This window comes from Spinacia oleracea, chromosome 4, assembly GCF_020520425.1.
Source record: "Spinacia oleracea cultivar Varoflay chromosome 4, BTI_SOV_V1, whole genome shotgun sequence".
In the NCBI taxonomy this organism is placed as follows: domain Eukaryota; kingdom Viridiplantae; phylum Streptophyta; class Magnoliopsida; order Caryophyllales; family Amaranthaceae; genus Spinacia; species Spinacia oleracea.
In genome coordinates this window covers 124,436,041-124,460,503 of record NC_079490.1, presented here as the reverse complement: position 1 = coordinate 124,460,503, position 24,463 = coordinate 124,436,041, and the positions used below count along the sequence as shown (strand labels likewise).

At 35.7% G+C, this 24,463-nt stretch overlaps 1 protein-coding gene and 1 long non-coding RNA gene across 2 annotated transcripts; one reads left to right on the top strand and one right to left on the bottom strand.

Annotated features, from left to right (window-relative positions):
• The first annotated feature begins 7,766 nt into the window (after nucleotides 1–7,766).
• On the top strand, nucleotides 7,767–10,478 carry LOC130472319 (uncharacterized). The gene is made up of 3 exons (XR_008932430.1): nucleotides 7,767–7,978; nucleotides 8,530–8,590; nucleotides 10,322–10,478. It is a non-coding gene; the product is annotated as an uncharacterized lncRNA (long non-coding RNA).
• Nucleotides 10,479–13,627: 3,149 nt separating this feature from the next.
• On the bottom strand, nucleotides 13,628–17,074 carry LOC110802864 (uncharacterized). Its single transcript, XM_056842186.1, has 5 exons — nucleotides 16,889–17,074; nucleotides 15,996–16,745; nucleotides 15,619–15,912; nucleotides 13,755–13,898; nucleotides 13,628–13,654 (listed from the first exon to the last, which is right to left on the bottom strand). The coding sequence occupies exons 1-5, from the start codon at nucleotides 17,072–17,074 to the stop codon at nucleotides 13,628–13,630; spliced, it is 1,401 nt and encodes a 466-aa protein (XP_056698164.1).
• Between the last annotated feature and the right edge of the window lie 7,389 nt (nucleotides 17,075–24,463).

The window sequence follows — 24,463 nt, the reverse complement described above, 5'->3', positions numbered from 1 at the left end:
TTTCCCATGTCAATATTGCCTTCATCCACCAATATTGCTTTTCCTTTAGTGTTTGCTGTTGAAGATCCACCACTATCTTTCCTCATTGGAGCTGGAATTGAACCAAACATTATGAAATCTTCACTGATATCCATGTCTTCTACTGCTTGATTATCCAAGGTGCCACTTGATTGAGCCAAAGATGGAAATGGGTCCTCTACTCCCAAAACAGGAGAAATAATCCTCAAGTCTGCCTCATACACCTCCTGAGCCCAATCTGGCACCACAAGACAAACCTTCTGCCTTTCTTCTATATTTGATCCAAAAGCTGCCAACTTATGAGCCACTGTGTTGTAAGCTCTAGGAATATGCATGAAATTAATAGACTCAAACTTAGTCATTAGACTAACCACATCATTCAACAATGGAGACAACTCATGATGATAAGTTTGATCCATCGAATCCAGCATTACTTTCAAGGAGAGTGCATCAGTTTCCACATCAAGCTTACTGATTCCATATTCCTCTGCAAGAATGAGTCCATCCCTTATTGCCTGTAACTCAGCAGCCAAAGGTGTAATTGCATGATATCTTCCTGAATAACCCAGGAACCAAGTGCCACTTGGCCTTCTAAAAACACCAGCTCCTGCAGCTAAGTTAATTGCTTTCCAAGCTCCATCCGTATTTAGTTTAATGAAATCATCAGTTGGAGCCTTCCAAGCCCTCATCAACGTTTCAGCCCTTGGCAGTTTATCCTTTCCTTTACCCTGCAAAACATGATTACTAGCCATATAATCTGCAAATAAGGAGTTATAAATGGAGAAAACATTTTTCATTTTTAAATCAAAAGCAGCCTGATTTCTTGATCTCCAGATGTGCCAAAGAGTAACACAAAACAAAACTTTCCACTCCTGAGATTGTGACAGATTAAACAAAATCCAATCATGCCATGAAAGATTAAAGAAACTATGTAAATAAATTCTCCTTGCCAGTTTTATTCTTTGGAATATGAAATTCCACACAATTCCTGACTCACAGCAATCCCTAAACAAATGTAAATGATATTCACTTTGCAAACCACATCTGACACATACTGGAGATAGATTTGGAATAAAAGTATAAAGTTTCTGAGCAACTGGAAGAATCTCATGAATACAGTTCCATAATAAGATCTTGTACTTGAATGGGCATTTTAATTTCCATAACTGTTTCTAACCCATAAAGCTAGCAATATTATTATTCCAAATTGAAGCACATTGAGAAAAATAAGCAGATTTAATACTAAAAACCCCATTTGTTGTAAATCTCCATCTTAAAAAATCCTCCTGATTCTGACTTCTAGCCAAAGGAACTGCTAAAATAGCATTCTGAATGTCCTCTGTAATTAAATGCTTTATATCATCCAAAACCCAAGCCCCATTTTTAATAATGTGACCAACAAACCAATGGGCTTTTGATTCCGGGACCTCCTTATCCATTAAAAGATACAACGGCTTATCCGCTACCCAATGATGATACCACAAAGAAGTGGAATTTCCATTTCCTATTCCCACTATCAAACCTTTTTTCAAAACATCCCGTCCCTTAAGAATATCCCTCCAAATCGGGGAATTATTGGAGCTCGGAAAAGAATCCAAAAAAGCAGTTTTGCGAAGATACTTATCTTTAAAGAGTCGGACCCACAATTTATCCGGACTATTTAATATCCTCCAACCTAATTTTGCCATGAATGCCAAATTCCATTCTTTTAATTTATGTATCCCCAAACCCCCCATACTCATGGGTCTAGTCACATTATTCCAACTTATTCTAGGCATATAATGAGGGCTATCTACCTTATTCCAAAGAAAACGTCTACATCCCTTTTCCAAAGAACACAAAATACTACTAGGCAAGATTGAAGTTTGCATAGAATACAACGGGTACGTATTTAAAACTGATTTAATTAAAGTACATCTCCTGGCCATATTTAATAACTTACCTTGCCATCCCTTCACCTTCTCTAAAGTCTTATCCAATAGACCTCTAAAATTTTAAATTTTTAACTTATTTGGCCTAATATCTACTCCTACATATCTACCAAAACAAGAACCAGTAGCTAAACCATAAGGACTTGACAATTCCCTCCTAATTGAATGACACATTTTTGTGGGGAAAATAAGAGAGGATTTTTGCAAATTAACATGAAGGCCTACCTCTTTTCAAAATCCTCCAAAGTTTTCATAATTACACTTAAATTGGCAGTAGTACCAAACAAAAAAACGTCATCTGCATAAAAGACATGAGAAATACTAATATTTGACGTTAATTTTAAGGGTTTCCAAGAATGGGAACGAACCTTCTCCTCAATCAACGTGGATAATCTATCTAAGCACAAAACAAAAATATACGAAGAGAGCGGGTCCCCCTGTCTTATACCCCTACTAGGAGTGAATTCAGACGTTATTTCACCATTCCAAAGAACCGAAATAGAAGGAGTAGTAATACAACACATAATCAACCTTATTAATGAGATAGGAAAATTGAAACTTTGCAAGGTCTCATTAATGAAACTCCATTCTAAGCTATCATAAGCTTTAGTGAGATCCAATTTTAACGCGCACACTTTTTTTCCTTTTTTCCATTTATGAAAGTAGTGAGCAACTTCTTTTATCAAAATGACGTTATCCTCTATTCCTCTACCCTTTATGAAACTAGATTGAAGGGGACTAATAATTCTATTAAGAATACCCCGAAGTCTAGTAGAAATTATCTTAGTAATCAACTTATATATCGTATTACATAACCCGATTGGCCTAAATTCCGTTATAGTCGTAGGATTATCTTTTTTCGGAATGAGAGAAATATAAGACTTATTAATATCAACAGGAATATTACTATTACTAAAACAATCCTTACAAAAATCCCATATGACACCACCTAATGAATCCCAATGCCTTTGAAAAAAGATAGGCTGTATTCCATCCGGGCCCGGGCACTTGATAGGATCCATATTATTTAGTCCTTAACCTCCTCCATAGAAACTTGACTGACTAATAACTGTCCTTCTTCTTCTGTAACATGAATGTGATTCAACTTAACCACCAAATTAGGACTAGAGAAATGGGTAGTTTGAAAAATGTTCCTAAAATGATCAGTAGCTATCCTTTTCAGCTCATCAGGACTAGTAATCCAATCCCCGTTCTCATTTTTTAAAGTCAGAATTCTTCCTTTACTTTTCCTAACTTTTGCCAAAATATGAAAATACCTTGTGTTTTAATCCCCATACTTCCTCCAGTTAATGCCTGCCTTCTGAGCCCATATTATTTTTTCTTTTTTTAAAATATCATTTAACTTTAACAAAAGATCCTTCTCTAAATTAATCAGAAAAGGGGAATGTTTTTTAGCAAGAGCAATTTGTATCCCATTAATGCGAGCAAGAACACGTTTTTTAGCCTTAGCAAGATTACCAAAAATATTATGGTTCCAGGAATTAATATTAGCTAAAAAACGATCTCTACCTAAAATAAACGAATTATTAGGAGACTTCCAATTATTAACAAAAAAGGTTGAAAATTTTGGATGCTCTAACCAGACTTCCTTACACCGAAAAGGAAAAGGACCAGAAACCCTAGGATTATATAATCAAACTAAAATTGGGGCATGATCTGAATACGTACGAGGAAGATGATGTACCTTTGTGTAGGGAAAAACCTGCAACCATGGAGAATTCACCAGAGCTCTGTCCAAGCGTTCCTTGATCAAGGCTGCTCCATCTCTAGCATTAGTCCACGTAAATGGACACCCATTATAACCCAGATCAATTAATCCCGCCGCATCCACAAAATTAGACAAATCCCTACATTGTGATGTTCTAAATGGCCTCCCACCTTGTTTATCTCCCTGCCCAGTAATCTCATTTAAGTCCCCCATCATCATCCAAGGCGTCATACGTGGCGGTAGATTTTTCTGCATTTCACGCCACATACGATGTCTATTTTCTGGTACGCTTGGAGCATGCATACCAGTAACCAAAGCTTCCCTTCCAATATTCTTGAAATGGAAAAGGACGTGAAACTGATTAATTGATGCAGTGTAATTAATGACATCCACCTCCTTCTTCCAAAACAACCAGATACCCCCTCTCTTCTCCGACGGCGGAATAACCCTGTATTCATCAAAACGGAGACGATACATGACTTCACGGGCCCTATATTCTTCACTTTTTGTTTCAAGCAAAATAAAAATCTCCGGCCTTTGGGCTTCCACAATAATCCAAGCATGAGGAATAAAATTATCCTTCGAAGCACCTCTGACATTCCATAGACAAATCTTCATTCCTAAACTGGGTAATGGACGCTGTAGAGTAACCGACGGCGCAGCATCTAACTCACTTGCCAACGGAAGATAAAATTCCTCCCAATCCCTCCACTGTTCCGACATTCCCATCAGCGTCACATCCGCCATCCTTATCAGAGAGATTGATGTGATTCTGGAATGGTTGATAAAATAAAGCCTCTATCTAAACTCCTACCACTTCCTCTTGCGTCTGAAATATTGCGATAGGGAGATCTGAGCGAGCTAGGTCTACTCCTTCCTTGACGAACAACAAGGGTGTTATCGGAAACTCTTCTTGATGCACCGGATGCGGCGGCGGATATCTGAAACCTAGATACTGCTGAAACGACATTCTCCTTGGTCGCAGAGGAACCGGCCTCCGAACCTGTTCTAACTCCCTCCGCTGCAACGACTCCACAATATTCAGGGGTTGCCATGCAGCTCCTGGAAGCTGCATGCACTCCCTCTCCCTGGAGCATAAGTTCGTCGTTGGCGATGTTGGAAATAGATTGAGCAATTCCAACTGTTGTTGTTGTTGCAATGGTTGTCCCTCCACCCCCTCCATCGGTTGTTGTTGTCTGAAGAATCTCGGCCCCCTTTGCACCCAATCCTGACGCCCCCTCCTCTGATAAGTGATCGGCGCCGGAGATTGATTCATGCACTGTGATTGATTCTGATTGCTCGCCATCACCAGAAAATTTTTCAGAACAAGAACCAGGCTGCAGAGAGTTAGATGAGAGAGAATTTGAAGCAGAAATATGATAAAGAAGATGAAGTGTTATCCTGGTTTACCACTTCAGAATTTATTAACAACGGTAAAATGGGAATAGCTGATTCATTCACAACTACCACTTGTTCAATAGGAGTCAACACGTGTTTCGATACACTATGTCCACCATTTACTCCTTTACTTGTTGAACCAGCCAAAATATTCTCATCATTAATCCTACCTTTAGATTGAATTAGCCATTGAATTAACCCTCTCCCATTGGGAAACCAATTGGCCTTTCGAATTCCTCATGTTGGTACCCATCTGCTGCTTTGAATTTGGATTATGTAAAATGGTAGATCCTCGATAATCATTAATTCTTGAATTGGATCCTTTATAACCCAAGTTCTGAACATTATTTCCATTCCACCCCCTCTATTTGACCTTTTATTCACCACCAAATTCCATGGCCCATAATCATCCGGCCCATTTAAACTCTGCTTATCCATATTATCCATATTACCACTTATTAATAATGGGCCAACATCCTTCTTACCAATTTCCTTTCCAGATCCATTAACTTGATGATCACTTTGATTCCCTTCATTAACCCGACCCACCTCCTTCTGATTTACCCTTAATTCATCACACTCTTTCTTATCATGACCAACTCTTCCACAAGTAAAACATAATAAGCTAATGTTTTCATACACAATCCATTGCCAAGCTCCTCCCACCCAGATCCTTGTAACTAACTGCTGGTTTAAATTTATTTCAATACAAACCCTTGCATATCTTGCTCTTGTTATCTTATCCGTTGCGTAATCCACTCTTATCGGTTTTCCTGCCACTCTTGCTATATCGAATAATGCTTCTTTATCATAGTACTCCACCGGTAACTCTGAGAATCTAATCCAAACTGACATATGATCAAACGAATTAACCGATGGCCTAAAATTTGGTTTCCATGTTGAAATCATAAGATAATGATCTAATATGAACCAGGGACCCCCAAACAGAGCTTTGTCATAATCATCTTGACTTGCAAACCTATACAAAAACACATTTTTTCCAAGATCAATGACCTCCAAATTCCCTTTTCGTGCGCCACATAGCTCTAACCCTTGTTTCCATGTAATTTGCTTTCACATTTAACCCCATGCACTTGCCCATTAAGGTAAGCTTCCATATATGGTGTTCTTAGTCTTTCCAAAGTTACTTTACTGAATTGAACAGCTAAATCCCCTTCAGGAGGTATATCTTCCACTTCTTCCCAATTTTTTGACTGAGATACTATTTTCCTTGCATCATCAAACCATTGAGAAGATGCTGCCACCGCCTCCCTAAAGCTTTGATATTTTTTCCTTGATTCTTGTTGCTCGACACCATTAACTACCCCCTTTGCCTGATCTGCTTCTTCCATGAGTAGATCATCTGGAGGTTTATTTAACCCTAATTCATCTCCATCCATGATGAAGAAAACGGAACTCAAAAGGAACTTTACTTCTGTTTTTTTTCTCTCCCTTTTTCTCTCTCTAAAAAATCTTGCGCTATATTTTTTTTCCGGTTGTATGAATATGTTAGAAAGTCGGATGTTTGTATCCTTGTCAAATGAAGTAACGAAGACATCATTCATGTTGAACTCTATATAAATATCACCATTTATATTTTAATAAGAAAAAAGGAAATAAATGTCACACAAGATCAATGTCCATAAATGTCATTTTACACAATAAACTAGTTAAAAACTTTTAACAAACCTCTAAGTGTTACCAAACACATTTATATAAACAGCTAGCAAATCCGCAGTCAAATCTGCTAAACAAAAAGATAATCAGCTAACTGCTATTATGAACAGTAAACAGCTAAACGCTAATCTCTGGTTACCAATCGTTGCTCCATTGTCTATTGACATTTGTTTACGGTAGGAGAGTTTTACAAATATTCGATGAAGCATTTGTTAACATTGTCAAGCGGATGAGTACATTAATACTTTGTACATAATATATACTATCACTTTCATTGGTTGTGGCCTTGTGGGTGAGGAGATTATGCGGTAAATTGCAATTTGATCGTCCTTACAGTCTTGAGAAGCATAAAATAAATAAATTACAAGTCATGTTGTAGCTTTGCCATCTTTTACACCACAATCAGATTAAATGATTTCCCCTAAATAAATTCAATTACAGTATGAAAAATATCCTTTATATATGTAGAATAAGATCCGAGAGTCTAAAATGAGATTCTAGTGATGACCTAAAAGCTATGCTACTTAATTAACCTTCTAAAATTTTAACGAAAAGAAAATTTAAAGTACGTAATATGAGTTATCTTACAATGTTGAAAAAGATAAACTAACAGAAAGGTTTAAAATCCTGTTTAATTACAATAAAATACTTAATAGTTTACAATACCTTCTTTGCAGAAGTCTTACGTCATCGCACCATTAACAGTGATTAGCACTAATCTTCAATAGCACTAATTATTATGATCAATGCATAACTATACAATACAATCTATTCTAATATTTAATAGCAGGGAGGTTGGAGAGCCACGTGGCCCCCTCCTAGAATTTTAATATTTTAATACATTTTTTATTTTAGAAAAGAAAAAGGAAACGCTTGCGACAAAGAAACCGGAAAAAATAATCCAACCGTCACTTTCTTCTCCAATTCTCTCCTCTAACCTTCATATTGCATCAATTCATCAAATCAAGGCTCAAACAGCGATTATTTTCAAGCTTAAAACATCAATTCATCAATTCGAGCGTCGATTATCTGCATCAAAACCTATCTCAAATTACGAGTATAATTTCAAAAAAAAAAAAATCTGCTTGGATTTCGTCGCGTCGCTTCGCTTCTTCTCCGCCATTCTCGCTCCTCTGACATCGCTGCTCATCACCAACCATGGCGTTCTGTTGGAATCATCTCCATAGATGTTCGACTTCTATTTCGATGGTGATGTTAATTCGAGGTTCGATTTACCCAATTCTGTTTCTAGGTTATTCATAATTTATTTTGGATATTCATACTCTTCGTGTATCCCGCCGGTTACTGACTTCATCATGTCAGCCTCAAACGTTGTGAAATTCATCCAATTCTTTTTCATTTCATTTTTTTAATTATTAATTTTTTTTAAATCATCAATCGCTGATCATACGACACTTCGCCTCCAATGTAGTTTTTCCTTATTACTTACCCACGAAAGTTCACTTTTTGTTTCATATGAAACTTCGCTTTAACTTCCATTACTGAGTATCTCTTTTCCTAATCCCTTCCCTAATTCAATTTCACATCTATATTTTATTTCTCTACCCCTCGCGTTCCTCCAATTCTGCATTTGATAAAGCTTTTGAGGCTAATTCACAGTTCTTTTGCAATAATTTGTGAACAATTTCGCCAAATTTCTTATTCAATTGGGCCAAAATTATGGTATGATTTTCTGAAATTTACATTTTGGAATTTCCGTTCTAATTTGTGTTTTTTTGGTTAAACTAATTTGTGTTTATGGTTGAAGGATTACAGATTACTGGTATTCCTCGCTATCATGCATTGTAAACCAATTTGCGGCATTTTGCCTCAAAATGTGAGTATTTATGTTCTTTAATTGTTATATTTTCTTATTTTAAATATCAATCTTGAATGTTGTATTGTGTATATGACAAAGCAGGAAAGTTTAATCTAGATTATTGGAAGGTTTGATTAAGAGAGTGATAATTAATGTTAATTCTTCTCTGCCTCTTATGCATAGTGTTTTAATGTTTGATGAATATTATTTTTAATTTCTTCTGCCTTTTATTCGTGTTATATAGTATGTAATTTAGTTTTGGCTTGGTATTATGATTTTCGTCCGACCGGCGATTGAGGATATTACTGCTAAAATGTCAAATTTTGTGAGATTATAATATGTCATAGACTCATAGCCTTTTCAAGTTATACTAGATTTTTCCATAGTTGAATATTATGGGTTTATTTTTAATTTACTTTTATGAAGTGTTATTACAATTATTATTGAATATGACTTTGACGAGTAAATTCGGATTTGTATGGATAATGTCTTTACTTAGCCTAAATGTGAGGGAAGTTGTTCTTTTGGTTGAATTAGCTTATGAACGTTCTAGGCATTTTCCAAAATATGGTTGATCTACAATTAGGAACATACTTGGGGGTATATGAATGATAAGCCCCTTCAACAAACTGAAGGAAGTGGGAGACTATTTTCCTATTATTCAGATTGTTGAATACCAAAAGCCAAAACAGTGAGACACGTTTATACTTTCAAGTTTCGAGGAACCTTAACTATTTTAGTTTGATGTCACATGTGTCATCTTAACAACATTTTGAACCGGTATAGGTTTTCACCTTTGACCTATAAATTGTGATGTTTAAATTTAGTCTGTCGGATACTATAAATTGATAAATTATAATGAGTGATTTGTTGTTGTCTATTGAGCTTTTTTTCTTATCAGTCAAATACTCAAATCATAAGAATTTTAATTTTTGTCTGAGTGTATCTCAATATGGTGAATTAGATGTTGGCGTTTGTCAACTCAAGCATATTAACAACTGGTTTATCAACTCCAAGCACAAGCAATAAAAGGTCATACCATGATCTGATTAATTTCTGCAGAATGATAAAATCATATGACACTGCTCATCAGTGTATTGTTTATGCTAATAAAGTTCTTTAATCAATTTTTCTTCTCTGTATGCATATTTCTATTTCTGAAGTTCATTTATTTCACATTTCAGTTTGTAATGGTCTCTGTGTTGTGTTTTCTCTTGTGGTTGAAGTGAACCTTGAGTCTGTTAGTATATCAGTTAGTTGGCTCCATGCTATGTGTGCCTCTTATCCTTTTATTTTTAAAACTTAGCTATTGTTTTTAGCTTATGGCCTATCCTGCTTGCATAAGCATTTCATTTCTGTGTTTGTAAAGGTTTTGTTATTTCCCTTCACACTTTTTCTGTTCTGTTTAGAAATTTGAATACTTTATTCTTTAGACTTCTTGATACATTTGGTCCAATGATACTTGTGATGAATACATATGATGGTAGTTTAGTCTCATATGCAAAAGGTTAGCAGCTTGGTCAAGGTTGGACTTAGTACCTACTGTTTTACAAACTTTGCAAAGTTGGCACATCAAAATTGTTTATTTGAGTTTTAACACTCTGAGTGGTTTAGGGAAGCCACTTCTGAAGTATAAGACATGTAAAGGAACTAGTGAAGAAGTCCTTAATGATTATGTTACTATATTAATATTTTTTAACGATAAAAAACATATAACTGGTAACTAATACAAATATCTTTTTGGTACAGGAAACTACCAGTTGGGATCTTCAAGTGGAACAAAAATTTACAGGAACTTGAATATTGCAGAAGTCGGGTATTTCAAAAAGGCGTAAGAAAATATTAATACATACAAAGTGCTGCAAATTTGTTAAACCATATCATCATCATTATCATTAAAATTAAAATTATTTTTTAATTACAATGTAGGGAATGAAGGAAATAATGCCCTTGGTCCAAGTATGCATTCTATGTTAAGTCTAATAAATGCGGTTCAGTATTAATTAACAAGTTAATAATTCAATGAGATCAAGTGAGCTGAATGCCTAGCTAGAGGCCGCTTCAGTTCAAGTGGAATTAATGATATTAATCCACAGCTTACTCTTGACTGAACCCGTAGGGTCACACAAATAGTACGTAAACGGATCAAGTATTTAATGGCATTAGATACTCCATCTATGGATATTCGGAATCGACGGATCTTGGTTTCAGTGGGAGCTGAGATCGTCACAGGCAAGAAATGAATACTCCGGAAACGATGATATTGCCGGAAACGGAAATATGGATCGTATCGGAAATATAAATATTATCCAAGTCGTAGATGTTGCCGGAAACGGAAACATGGTACGTATCGGAAAATATTATCGGAAATGGAAATATTGCCAGAATCGGAAATATTGCCGGAAACGGAAATATTGTCAGAATCGGAAATATTATCGGAATCGGAAAATAATTCCGGAAACGGAAATATTAAATATTTGTTCGAAACGGAAATTGATTCCGGAATCGGAAATATTAAATATTGTTCGTATCGGAAATGAATTTCGGAATCGGGAATTTAATCGGAAGCGTATCGTACGAATTAGCATCGGACGAGGCCCGCTAGACGAAGGCCCAGCACGAAGCCAGGCCGTCGCCCAGCGAGCCAACGCACACCAGCGCACGCCAAGCCTCGACCAGGCCCAGCGCAAGGCCAGGCCCAGCCAAGGCCTTGGGCGCGCGCGCGCAGAGCGCAGCAATGGGCCGAGCGCTGTGCGCCTAGCGTGGGCCGCAAGGCTTGCGCGGGTGTACGGTGCTCGTGCATTGCGTGTGCAGGAATCCTGAAGTAATCAGAATTCGAAGTGTGATTAAATCCTAAAACTATTAGATAATGATTATTTAATTAGAGTCCTAGTAGGGTTATAATTAAATAAATTAGTATCCTAATAGGATTCCAAAACCCTTTCCATAACTCTATAAATAAGTGCCTAGGGTCACATATTTTAAAGAGATTATTCAAGTATTCAAAGTGAGTTTTTGAGAGAAAATTCAGACACATTTCTTATCTAAGAGTGCCGAAAATCTTTAGTACCTTAAGGGCGATTCTAGTTGGTCAATCTTAAGGCGGATCCGGACGTGCTGTGGACTATCTACGGAGGGACGACACTTGGAGTCCTAAAGACTTGTTCTTGTTCGGTTCGGGCGCAGCTAGGGAAGGCACGCAACAAAGAGTATGCATCAAAACTATGCTATATGATTATGTGTAAATAATATGTATTCCTGGCTAAATGGTTTTTCCGCATGATTTATGAATTGTCATATGTATCATAACCTAACAGGGAACTTATTCCTGAAGTTACACAATTTCAAATACCACAGCCAGAAAGCCAAAATGGAGATAATGAGCAAAAATAGCAAAAGCATAAAAGAACTCCAACAAATTATTTGGAACAAGAAGATAACCAGGTAATTTTGAATTTATTCATTTTTACAATCTCATTCTATCTCATATATAAGTTGTCACTCAAAGGGAAATTATTTGATATTTTAATATTGCACATGACTCTAAAACACTTTATGTAACCCAGAAATAAACTATATTCGTTCCACAGGATATACAAATGACATACACTTGCAAGGCACAAATCGAAATGGTTCATGTGAGAGATTTTGGGTGGAAATATGAATCATGCATGTCGAGTTTGCAAGACAAAGCTTGATGTATGAAATGGAAAACAAATACCACTTTGTTGCAGATTAAAGGAAAAAGAATAAGAGTCATCAAGAACATGGCAAAGGAATAGGCTCGTGGGTGTGGAATGCAGGACATCAACACCACAAGGATAAAATATTTTTGTTTCTTATATATTAGGTGTTGTAAACACATTGGATATATTACTTTTTAGATTGTAACTAATCAATTTGATTTTATCTATTAGTTTGGTATAACTTCAAAACAATGTAATTTTAAAAATTTATTTCTGTATTGTACAAAGGATTTAGCTTCCATGTAACTATTAGACATAATAAAGACTCCTGTAACTTATACAAATTAGTAATCAATCAAATGAAAAATTTCAAAACAAACCACTCACTTTCTATGAGTTATATTTTTATAATTTTCATCACCCGCCTTCAAATACACCAACTTTTTTGTGATAAATTTAGTGTCACCTTTAGCAATTCAAAGGCACCATTTAATATTTTTGGTTGTTCAAACTATAAAATAATAAGGAGTTTCGTGCATCGCACGGGCATGAAACTAGTTCTACTTAAAACAAAGCAACATAATGTACTATATATTAAAATACAATTCTACATAAAACAAAGCAACATAATACGGAGTATATATTAAATGTCATGCATTAATCTAAAGTTTAATTTTTTTCATTTATTTACATAGCAACGTATATGTAAGACTATACAGGAGTAACATGTAATACTAGTATTTTATGCACGCGATGCGTGCGGAATTTAACAAATGTTAGGAAATAAAAATCATTTGCAAAGTCCATATTTTGCGATATTGAGGTCATAAAATACTCGTAGCCTTACATGACGAAAAGTCGAATCTTATGACCAATTAAAGCTATTAAAAAACTTAACTTTATTTTGTTACAACTAACATATCCCATCAAAAAAATTGAAGTACTGAAGTTTAGTTATTAAATATATAAAATAGTAATTATCACTTTCTTCCTTTGCTCGCAATATACTTGTTTAACCACATGCACTCTTCCGCCCAATCGATGTGCAACCCATAACCAACCGTATATGAATGTTCAGGATTAAAATCTCCAGTTGGTGGATGTAGCACCCATGAAAGAGCTTTGTTTCCAAAAAATGAAAACACTTTTTCCATCACTCGCGCGATTACGTCCATTAGGCTGCATGAACGTTAAAAAAACTCTATTATATAGATGTAAAAACAACATGAGCTAATTAATTAAAAGTTTTATGTTATCAAAGTATTAGATTGGAACCTGTTGAAGTACTGATTTTATTTCAGTAGCCAAACAACCTAAAAGGTGTTGTGCAAGATCGTGTAATATTGTGACTCTCAAATTACCACTTTTATCAAATATGGTAAGTCGGAGCAGTAACCTATAAAACGAAATTAAAAAAAATTAATTTAGATATTTACCAATATATAATGTGAGTTTATGTATAAAAAAGAATTAGATAGTTAGCTTGGAATAGTTACAGCATTGGTGATATTGCAAGATTGACACTTTTGAAGTCCTTGAAAAATGACAACCTTTTTCAGGCCAGGATTGCATGCTTCATATATGACTTTATCAACATGATCAACCCGACATGCATATGCAGCAACTTGACAGTATTGTACCTACAAAAAAAAAGTTAGACAATCATGTACATAATATTGTATTTAATTTATTGACAACACTCAAACTTCAAGGTTAGAAACGATACCTTTCTCACTTTAGGAAATTGAGATAATCGGATACGGGGAGTATTGGCAATATCAATCGACGACTTTAACGAAAATGTCGACGAACGAAACCAATCTCTCCTTATCTTTGCCAATTTTTCCGATTTATATCTATACGTGAATTTTTTTTTAGCATAATACTTAAGGTTATGTTGTACATGAATTTAGCGAACTTCTGCATACCATGTAGATAAGGATGTTGTTTATTCATTAATCGAGTTAACATAAACCCTAGTGTGGTATCCCGTGGTAAGATATGTACTGGTTTGTAATTATCAATTAGAAATATTATCACATATGAATATTATACTTTGAACTATATATTAAAAAGACTGCATTTACTATTGAATTTAATTTTGATGATGTACCATAGAAGCTCTTGACATGCAGACCACCTGCTACAATGATTGGACAAATGTCAACTTGATTAATATTTTCATCAAGAACGTGCACAAAATCATTTCAGAGTGTTAATTTAATAATAGTCCAGCTGCAAGTAGAAAGTAAAACAATATAAAGACAAATTTATCGAAATAAAGGTAAATTCGATAAGTAATTAACATTTTAATAATTTAGAGGACTTACGTTGTATCCATTATTGTCACGTCTCTTTTGACTGAATCTACTCCAATATGCTCAATTGGTGAAACATATAGGACCAATCCCATTCCATCTAAAACATCATCAATGTTTTAATTAATAAACGACATATGTATGATAACTAAATATTGAAAAAAGGTAAACAAAAGTACCATAAACTTTATTGGTACAATCGATGTGACAACTTAATCGGTTCAAATGAACCAAATTATAGTGGAATGAAGGTATGAAAATGTCATCCTCCTCTTCACGTATCACATTTGTTTCTTCTTTAATGATCATCTGTTTCCAATTGGGACAATTTTGTTTTTCCCTTCAGCAAAAATCACTTGTACATTAAAGAGTATATAAATGAATCCCACTTGAAATTGTCCTATAAACTTGTCAATCACGGGCCCAAAAATATTGCACTGTATGCCCTTACCCTACCAAAAAAAAAAACACAGTAAAAAGTTAAGATATAGTTCAGATTTCATGAAAAATTGAATGAAGCGTGTGGTCATTTACCTCAACATCGACAAAAAGCATTTTCTATATTTGCTTAGTTGTTCCTTTATGATTGTAGTTGAAAATATCATAAGTGCGACTCAGTCGGGCTCGTACATCATATCGTTGTACCCCCCTAGGATATAAATGTCCAAAAGTTGGATAATGGTACTTTGTCATCCTGTAAAGTTAGTTCAGAAAACAATTAGAATTACATAAACCTAAATTCACAATGTATTAATATCTATATTACATGAAAAGAAAGCTATATACATGAATACTTTTAATTACTCCGATATATAAAATTAACGTCTCTCAATTTATCCATATCGTAAAGCAATTATTTATTATAAAATTCATTGGAAAAAATACGACTAATGTTGACGTAACAAACTACTCAGTGTCAAGAGTACAATAACGTTTATTACAAAACTGAGAAATAAAAAACAAAACTTTATGTCTAATCATAAGACAATAAAACTTCTTTGTACACAATATTTTTAGTGAATGTGCCTTCACAACCTTGAACCTTTCCCTTTCCTACCACGATCTTTGTCGTGTTCTCTAAAATTCCTCGTGGTAATGCAACATATAGATGACCGTGGCTGAATACATGATCAGGGAGGTATATGCAAACATGTGGAATAGTTTGTCTCAGAGACTTGTTGATAGTCAAGGCAAAACTCAACTTCACAGGAAATTTCTTTTTGACCATCTCGAATGGCAATTTTATATCTTCGGTTGTTTTCAAGGGAATTCTTGGCAAAAACACTCTGTTCCCCCTCGAATGTCCGATTAATACCTCAGCATCAATGAAATTGTCCTTTAATGAATGGCAAAGAAATCGGGTTCCATTACAAAGACCATTTTTTTAGGATCAATATTTCTCAAAAGGATTAAAGGTACCCCAGGTTTCAGGGTGAGAGCATGAGGAGGCAATCCCGACGTAGAAATTGAATTCAAAAACTCTTGTTGATACAAATTTCTCTTACCTTCAGGAACATAATCAAACGAATAATACGTTTTTCCTTCTCCGAGAAACTTTTCCACAACCTTATTATTTATCCTATCAACATCTTCGTTCAGGGGTGTGATGATTTCCCTTTCAACTATAAAATTTCCATCACCAACGTGCTCACTTAAACTTGGAAAGACCTGGTCGATCAAAGCCTCGATCGAACTATCTGCCATTGATGGTATAACCATGCCAGTTGGTAACCTTATCATCTGATCTGAAATAGTAGGTTCATTACCATTCCCAACGGAGAGTAAGAAATTAGCAAAGCCATTATCATCTATTAATCTCATATTTTCTCTCAAACGCAAAATACGAATGTGTCTCCACATAGGGGACCTGACAAAAGATGCTTCAATCATTTGAGCTCTAGTTCCATTTCGAACCACCGGTAAAACCTGTCTGAAATCACCACCGAACAGAATAATTTTCCCCCCAAACGGCAAGTCGTTTCCCATTAAATCCTTGAGTGACCGATCAACAACTTTAAATTGATATCTGTGTGTCATTGGGTCCTCATCCCATACGATAATGGAAGAATTTTTTAGGAGAATTACAGTTTTGGAACGTTTGGTGAATGAGCAAGTTGATGAGCTATCCGGATTAAGTGGAAGCTGAAAAGTCGAATGTGATGTTCTTCCCTAGTGCAACAACGTTGCAGCAATTCCAGACGTTGCAGTGGGAATAACTATTTCGCCTCTACTTTTTACAGTAGCAAGAAGGGCTCTGTAAAAAATGTTTTTCCGGTGCCGCCAGGACCATCTACGAAGAAAGAACAACCAGCCTTTGAAATGACAACATTCATTATTGTATCGTATGCAATTTGTTGGTCACTATTGAGAGTGGCAACGCATGTTAAATCCCCATCTGGAACCGGAATAGAAAAGTACTCCTCCATGATAGAAGGAAGCTCGTCAATGTCATCAGTACTTTCAGGTAAACTTGGCAACTCCGTGTAGTCAAAAATCATTTTTCTAAGCGGTCATAATAACCTATCCAAGTCTTGCAAAAGTTTGTTAGTGAGAAAAACACAATTATTGTTGTGTTTGAAGTTGGATAATCATCAACCATGTAAGGGAAAAACTCATCCCACAGTGAACGCAATCCCGTTGATTGACAATATATCAAGATGGTTGCAAATAATCGACGTAATGCAGTTGGCATTCATACCGAACATGCTTCTGAAATACATTAACGAATGCTTTCATCATTTTCGATTACACCGAGGGCTTCAGCTGTAGCCCTGAATGTTGGGTGACACCATTGACTGTTCTTAAATTTTCAAACGACGTAGGGCCCCTCACATGATTCAGTAACATTCTCATATAAAACCGTTCTCCTTCTAACGCTGAAGCTACATACAATCGACCCAAAACCTGTTGTGGACTTTTTCTCTTTTTCCATTCACGTGAAGTCTATAACCACCTATAATGCTCTGGAAATTCTCGATAAAGATATCTCCTTGCATTTGAATTAACTGAATTCATCTTGAAAAATTCAGTGAGCATCGTCTTAGAGTTTCTTGGGTTCTCTAACACGCTTGAGATTGGTTGGTTATTGGTTGGTTCGCTTTGAACCTCATTTGATGCATGTTTGCTAGATGAACTTGCAAACGATCTACGGAAGGACACATTCTAGTCATGGGAAATTCGTAAAGTTTCCACATAGCTTCGGGTGCACAAATCCACCGTGCATTAACATATTGTGCAATCTCATCTCCGTTATGAACTTCCATAGAGACTCTATCTGAACCCTTATGGATGTACTTATAAAGATATTTGACACACTTGATGCTGTTGCATATCTCAATATTGATGTGACAATCATATTTTACGAGCAAAAATGGATTATATGGGACTACCCACCGATTATCTACACGAACTCGTGAATTCTCACGCAATGGTACTGCTGGACGATCTTGTGGAGGCGGTAAAGAGGATATGAGTCATTGCCTTGCTTTGTCTCATTGGAGAATTCCTTAGGGAATCCTTTCTTACAACTTCCTTATTTTATACATGGGTATTTATGGTTGAGAACACCACATGGGCCGTGAATCATGTGTTTAAGAGCTCCCTTATACAATTTTGGTTCCTGTTGTTCATCAGGAATTACTGCTCTCACAATCTTGTCAAAGTCATCCGGAGTGGTTAGCTTGTCATTTTGATCAAGAATCAATAACATATGAACATGTGGAAGACCCCTCTTTTGGAATTCAATTACATATACATAAGAAACAACCGTTTCGAGGATGCCCCTTTCTAAAACATCATTTTTCAACTCTTCAAGTTTAGCATGAAAAACCCGTCTCGACAGGTCTGGACGATCGTTTGGAACTTTTCTGGCCAACAATTCTGATTGTATCTCTGGCCAAGACGGATTGCATGTCATTGTAAGAAATATACCGGGCTTGCCGAACTTATGAACCAATGCCATGGCATCTTAATACCTCTGGTGCATATCTCTTGGACTTCCTATGAATGAAGATGGTAGTATGGTCCGTTGTCCAACATTTTCTGCAAATGGACATTATATACACAAACTTTATTGCATGTGAAACAATGTATGAAATATATTCAGTGTAATATCGATTTAATTAAGTCAATGTGGACCTGGGTTATGCTCTCCAGCATTTAAAGAATCCTCTAAACCCTTGTATAAGTAAGCACGTATCTTATCTTGGTTAAGTGCAATCCACCTCAAATTATTGGCTTGCATTTTGACACAGTTATCGACAACAAATTGTTGGAGTAGACGACTGCCTCTCAAGATTAGAGAATCAGGATTTTGACGCATCTATATCACAAAGTACTTGTTTTGGTTAGAAAAGTATAAGTATACGATTTTTAGGATAAGGCATAAAAAAGAGTTATTAGAAATATGCACCTGAAACATGCATGTATTGTAGACACCTAAATCGTGTCTCCCCTAATGGGATGATGACGATACTATTATCCGTGCTAGGTGGTTGGTGCAACTCCGTGCCGAAGTCCCAATTGCTAAAATATATTCCAAAGTCCAAAATCCAAAGTCCAGTTCCCGAGCTCATTCCCATTACGAAACTCGGTATAAAATTTAATTTCCGAAAATCAATTTCAAAACCCAAACACAATCTCACCCAATGGACCTCTCCATTGGCTTTACCAGACCTTTTCAAGTCAAAATGACACTAAGCAATCCAAATTCGGGCGCCAACCCACAAAACCAAGCATGCTAGGCCCCGTCCCGTAAAACCGAGTGCATACACAATTTCGAAATTCAAAACGGCTTGTTTTTAGAAGCAAATCAAGCCATAATCCTTAAGTATTCACAACGTGCCAACTTCGTACAATTTGTACAAAGGTACAGCCATAAGAGACAAAGGCAAGGACGGCGTCATCGTCCTTGCTTTGGCGGATTCTGAGCCACGTCACCTGGGCCAGGCGCGGAGGGATTTTGGATTTTAGCCGGTTAATTCTATATTTAAGCCCTCGGTTCCTAAGAATTTGGGGTAGAAAATAAAAAACACAACGTCGTAATTTCTAAATCTGCTCTCAAAATCAAAATACAAAATCCAATTCTAAACTACAAATTCCTATACAAAGTATTTAAGCAATTGGGAGCACTAATCGGAAATCCAACCTAATCCTAACTAGGTAATTCTGAATCCCTACTTAAATCTACAATATTTTCTATTCTTCTACCTTTCTAAATCCAAAATCCTATGATGTTATCATTAGGGTTCATACCCTTGATTAACTAGGAAAAACAATGCCAAAGGTGTCTACTTTGGGAGGTTTCACTCTTGAAACCCTCTCCAAATGATTGCCCAAAACACCACTTCCATTATGCCATACAAGATTCAATCTTCATTCCAAAAATGATTAGTAAAGTTGACACTTTTACTCTTAAAAGTGTTACTCACAACAATCACACATTTTTACAAAATCAAAACCCTTTTATGATTCAAATACAAGTTATGGATTCTATGATGTTTAATGTTGTTTGTAATCACTTCCTTAAACTAGAATCAATGTCAAAGTTATGGAGCACATTAAAGTTGAGATCTTTTTCACATTAAAAGATTTGGACTTTAAACATTTAGCCTCCTAAGTTCAAGATTGAATATTCAAAATTCAATATTCAAAGTTCAATTTCAACAATCAAAATTTAAGACACTTTGGGATGAGCAACTTATCTTGAAGTTGAGATTTTTAGAATTGAATCCGTGTCGGACGCACTTATTATTAAGTAGTCGTTTGGCGTTCGGATCTCAAATGCAATAATACAATTTCATTATCGCAATTTCAATATCGTCATTTCAATACCGTATTTCAATATCGCACCTTTCAATAACGCATTTCAATATCGCACCTATCAATATCGCATTTCAGTATTGCACCTTTATTCTTGCTATTTCAATTCCGCAGTCTTTACTCACCTTATTTTAAGGTGATGGGGTTTTGTACGCACTTTCAATAATTCCTTTACTTATTGTGATGATGCTTTACTTGTTTATTGCTTTCATCACTTCACATGCTAAACTCAACAAATATACAAAAGGTCACATCACGCTTAACAAAGATAATTCTTGGACAAACCGGCCCTAGGTTCCTTTACTTAACTTTAAAGCAAGTGATCACATACAAGTAGCAATATTCATGTTCTAAATGCAAGTTCAAACCAACATAGTGTCATGACTAGGGTTATCCGAAAATGCTTCTTGTCATGTACTCAAATACAATTTTAAAAGCTCGCAAAATAAGCATCTCGTTTCCTTGCCCGGATCTCACCCATCCGTTTCTAAGATTCAATGCCTTATCCATAAAGATTCAACCTTGGTCTTTCCAAACCGAACCCTTAAATATTGTTTGGTGGCGACTCCTTTGAAATTCAAAAACTTACAAAACCCCGTAGGGAGATAAAAAAACATACAAAAAACACCCCTACAATTCTGGCGACTCTGCTGGGGATTTTTGATTTCAAATTCGATTATACGAGCTAGCTTTGAGCAACTTGCCACTGCCACGCTCAAGTTCTGGATGCTAGCAGCTGCGCTGGGCGCAGGCCCCTGCGCCTGACGCTGCTGCCTGCATTCAGCACAGTGGCTTCTAGTGGCTGGTTGCCCATGCTGCCCAAGTTTTCGAGTGGGACTTCAGTACTGATTTTGAATTTCGAAGGACGCTCCTAAACCTTGAGAACGAATGCCGAAAAATGAGATTTTAAAATACAATATTAGAGTACAATTTTTTAATTTCTAGGCATGGCATACATGTTTTCGAAAATCATATTTGTGCAAAATGAATTTCTACCTTGCCCAATACGGATGTGTTCTACATTCGGGTTAGCCCCTTGCAACGAAATTGTAACACCCTACTAATTCCTTGCTTTTATAAAACCATTTTCCAACTTAAAATAAAGGAATTACTAAAGTATTACCGCCACCGTGATAACGGTTAAGGCTAGTACCAGAATTACGCAGCGGAATTTAATGAAAACTAACTTTTCAAAAACATAAATAATAAATTATCGAGGCCTCCTACAAGTTGGAACCATAACGGCCCAAAAACCAAGGTATTAAAAGTTCAACAAATTCAAAACATAATTAAAGTATAGATAAAATAGTTTTAAAGTACGTAAGCATGCAACTCTCTCAATCATCCCAAGCCACATGATTTCGATCGTAATTTGATCTACCAACCTGCTATATTATTCTACTCCCCAACAATGCAAGTGCAAATGATGGATCATCATAGGGTCATTAAGGAAAAGGCCATGACCAAAAGACACAAAGCACGTAGTCACCAAAAAGCTGAGTACTTACAAGGCTAGAGTTAGATAAAACTATAAACATGCATCACTCACTAAGTACTAATCATCATGCAAAAGCCATGAAATAAATAACAAGAAAATCATGAATACAAGACTCGACTCTTGACTCGATTCTTGACTCACAATTTAATTAGAATAAGCTTCGAACGGGCCAAAAGAATATTCCATAAAGGAAAGGTGATGGGAGCCAACCATACACCAAATAATAATAATAATATCGGGCCATACCGAGTGTCGGGCCATACCGACGGAATTCCTGCACATAATATGAATGAAACAACGTCTTGTATCATTAGTAGGAGATCAAGCTTTCCGGCAAGTCTCCCCCCATTGTTCATACTCAAGGTATATACGTTCCAAGAGTTTTAAAGCTTGTTCTGGTTGCACTTTACGTTTATTAATATATTATTAAAGGCGAACTCGAGACTCAACAAACATACATTTAATAAACAACAACCAAAACAATCTCATTTTAATCCTTTAGGACTTGTGATCAATAAATCAAGACGTAGTGGAATTACTACCAGGTTCCTTCTCACAAAAGGTGAGATTCCACATCATGCCCATTAACATGAGGGTTGTGCCCTTGCACGACAAAATCCTAATTCATTTCACATAAAATATTCCCAACTGATCCCTACATGTGCGGTGGCTTACGTGAGCGAACCCTTCAAATGTGGTAAAATAAATACTACAACGAGGTACGTATAATTGGCTCAAAAGTATGCTAGACATCCCGTACAATAGCATAACAATAAATAATCCATCCCTTGCATGTGAAACAAACCATACATGCATAAATATTGAACAACATTATTGACAATGAAATCCATACTCACAATAGTCCCAACATGCTTGTTCAATCAACAAATCAATAATTCCAACAATAATAATTCACATGATCGTTCACCAAATCAACTATGAATTCACCAAGTTCACGTAATACAATTCACATCCATAAACAATCATGTAATGTCCCTTGACAATTAATGTGGTCGCCCTTGACTTGTACGTACCTGGAATACCTAAGTACGGAGGCCACTGTGCGAATCACAACTTACTAGAAATCAACTCCTATAAACACAATGGAGAAACTTAATTATTATCCATGTTTACTAAGTTTCCAGCAACTTTGTTTAGTTTTAAAACACTTGAATTAATTAGAACTTAATTGTTCATTAATAAAATAATAGTCTCAATCAATAGTTTAAAACCCTAGCATGAAATTAATTTATTTTCATGTATAAAACCATTAAAAGTCGACGTTTTAAGTCTTTACAATATTCTAAAAAATATATTTGATTATCATAATTAAATTCATCATCTAATTATGCTAATTAATCGCCCATAAGGCTTAGATTAAAACTCCAATTATAGTTTGTAATTAAAACCATTAAAACTAATAAAAATTGAAGCTTTAATATATACTTCAAATCTGAAAATTATAATATTTCAATTCAAAACATTCTTCAATAATTCAAACATACAAATCCTCAAAATTCGGTATTCATAATCGATCCCAGCATTTTAATTAATCAAAACCAATAATAATAATATAATATAAACACGGAATTGAAATAGAATAGGCAAGGAAGAAGAGAATTATACCAATCCGGCCTATAGCATGGAACAACCACGAATTAAATGTGATTGGGCGAAGGAATTAAACGAACGAACAAAACACACACACACACACCTTGTGCGTGTGCGCGCGCGGGCGAGAACGAAGGCAACAGCAGGGGCGCGCTGGCGCGGGACGAGAGGGCGAGCAAGAGAGACGAGTGTGTGTGGGCGAGGGCCAACAACGCACAGCAACAACAAGAACAACACACATCAACAGCACGCAGCTGTGCTGTGCGGGTCCAGGGGCGTGAGAGGCGAGAGAAAAAGAGGGAGTAAATTACTGCAGCAGGATTTTAGAATGCTCATAACTTTTAATCTACAACTCGGAATTGATCAATTCTTGAGGAAAAGTTCAAGAACTTTTCGAGATCTACAACTTTGAAGAAATAAATTTTTTATGAAAACGAACGAAAGTAGGAGAAAAATGGCCAAACATAAGTTCGATGAAAGAAAGAAGAACTTAGGGTTAGGGTTTTATTTTTAGGTTTAATGAATAATAGGGAGAGATTTTGAGGGTGAGCACCTATATTTATAGGCTTAAGAAACTCAAAGATGGGCTAGGATTTAGGATTCCATTTCGGGCTTCATTAAACATAGGATGGGCTTGTTTAATTTGTTTGGACTTGAACTCGGAATTGAATTGGGCTAGATTCATTTAAAATCGTTTTACTTTTGAAACCCAATTAAATTCCCAACATTAAATAATAAATTTGTTTGGTAATAATTAAACTAATAAATATTCTAATTAAATAAAATACATTTAAATAACATTTAAATGCGTTTTAAATTCTAAAAATCATAAAAATACTTTATAAATATAATAAAATATATTTATATAATACAGAAAAATACGAGGTATTACAGAAATGGTGACTCTCAATACGGTTCCTGACCAAAGTGTGTGTCCATTTCCGCACCTACCGAAACT

Excerpts from the sequence above, each read along its gene's own strand:
- LOC110802864 (XM_056842186.1), bottom strand. The coding sequence starts at position 17,074 with ATGATTTTTGACTACACGGAGTTGCCAAGTTTACCTGAAAGTACTGAT. Across the intron at positions 16,746-16,888 it reads TGAATGTTGTCATTTCAAAG|GGAAGAACATCACATTCGAC; the intron begins GCTGGTTGTTCT and ends TTGTTGCACTAG. Across the intron at positions 15,913-15,995 it reads CTCTCACCCTGAAACCTGGG|GACAATTTCATTGATGCTGA; the intron begins GTACCTTTAATC and ends CATTCATTAAAG.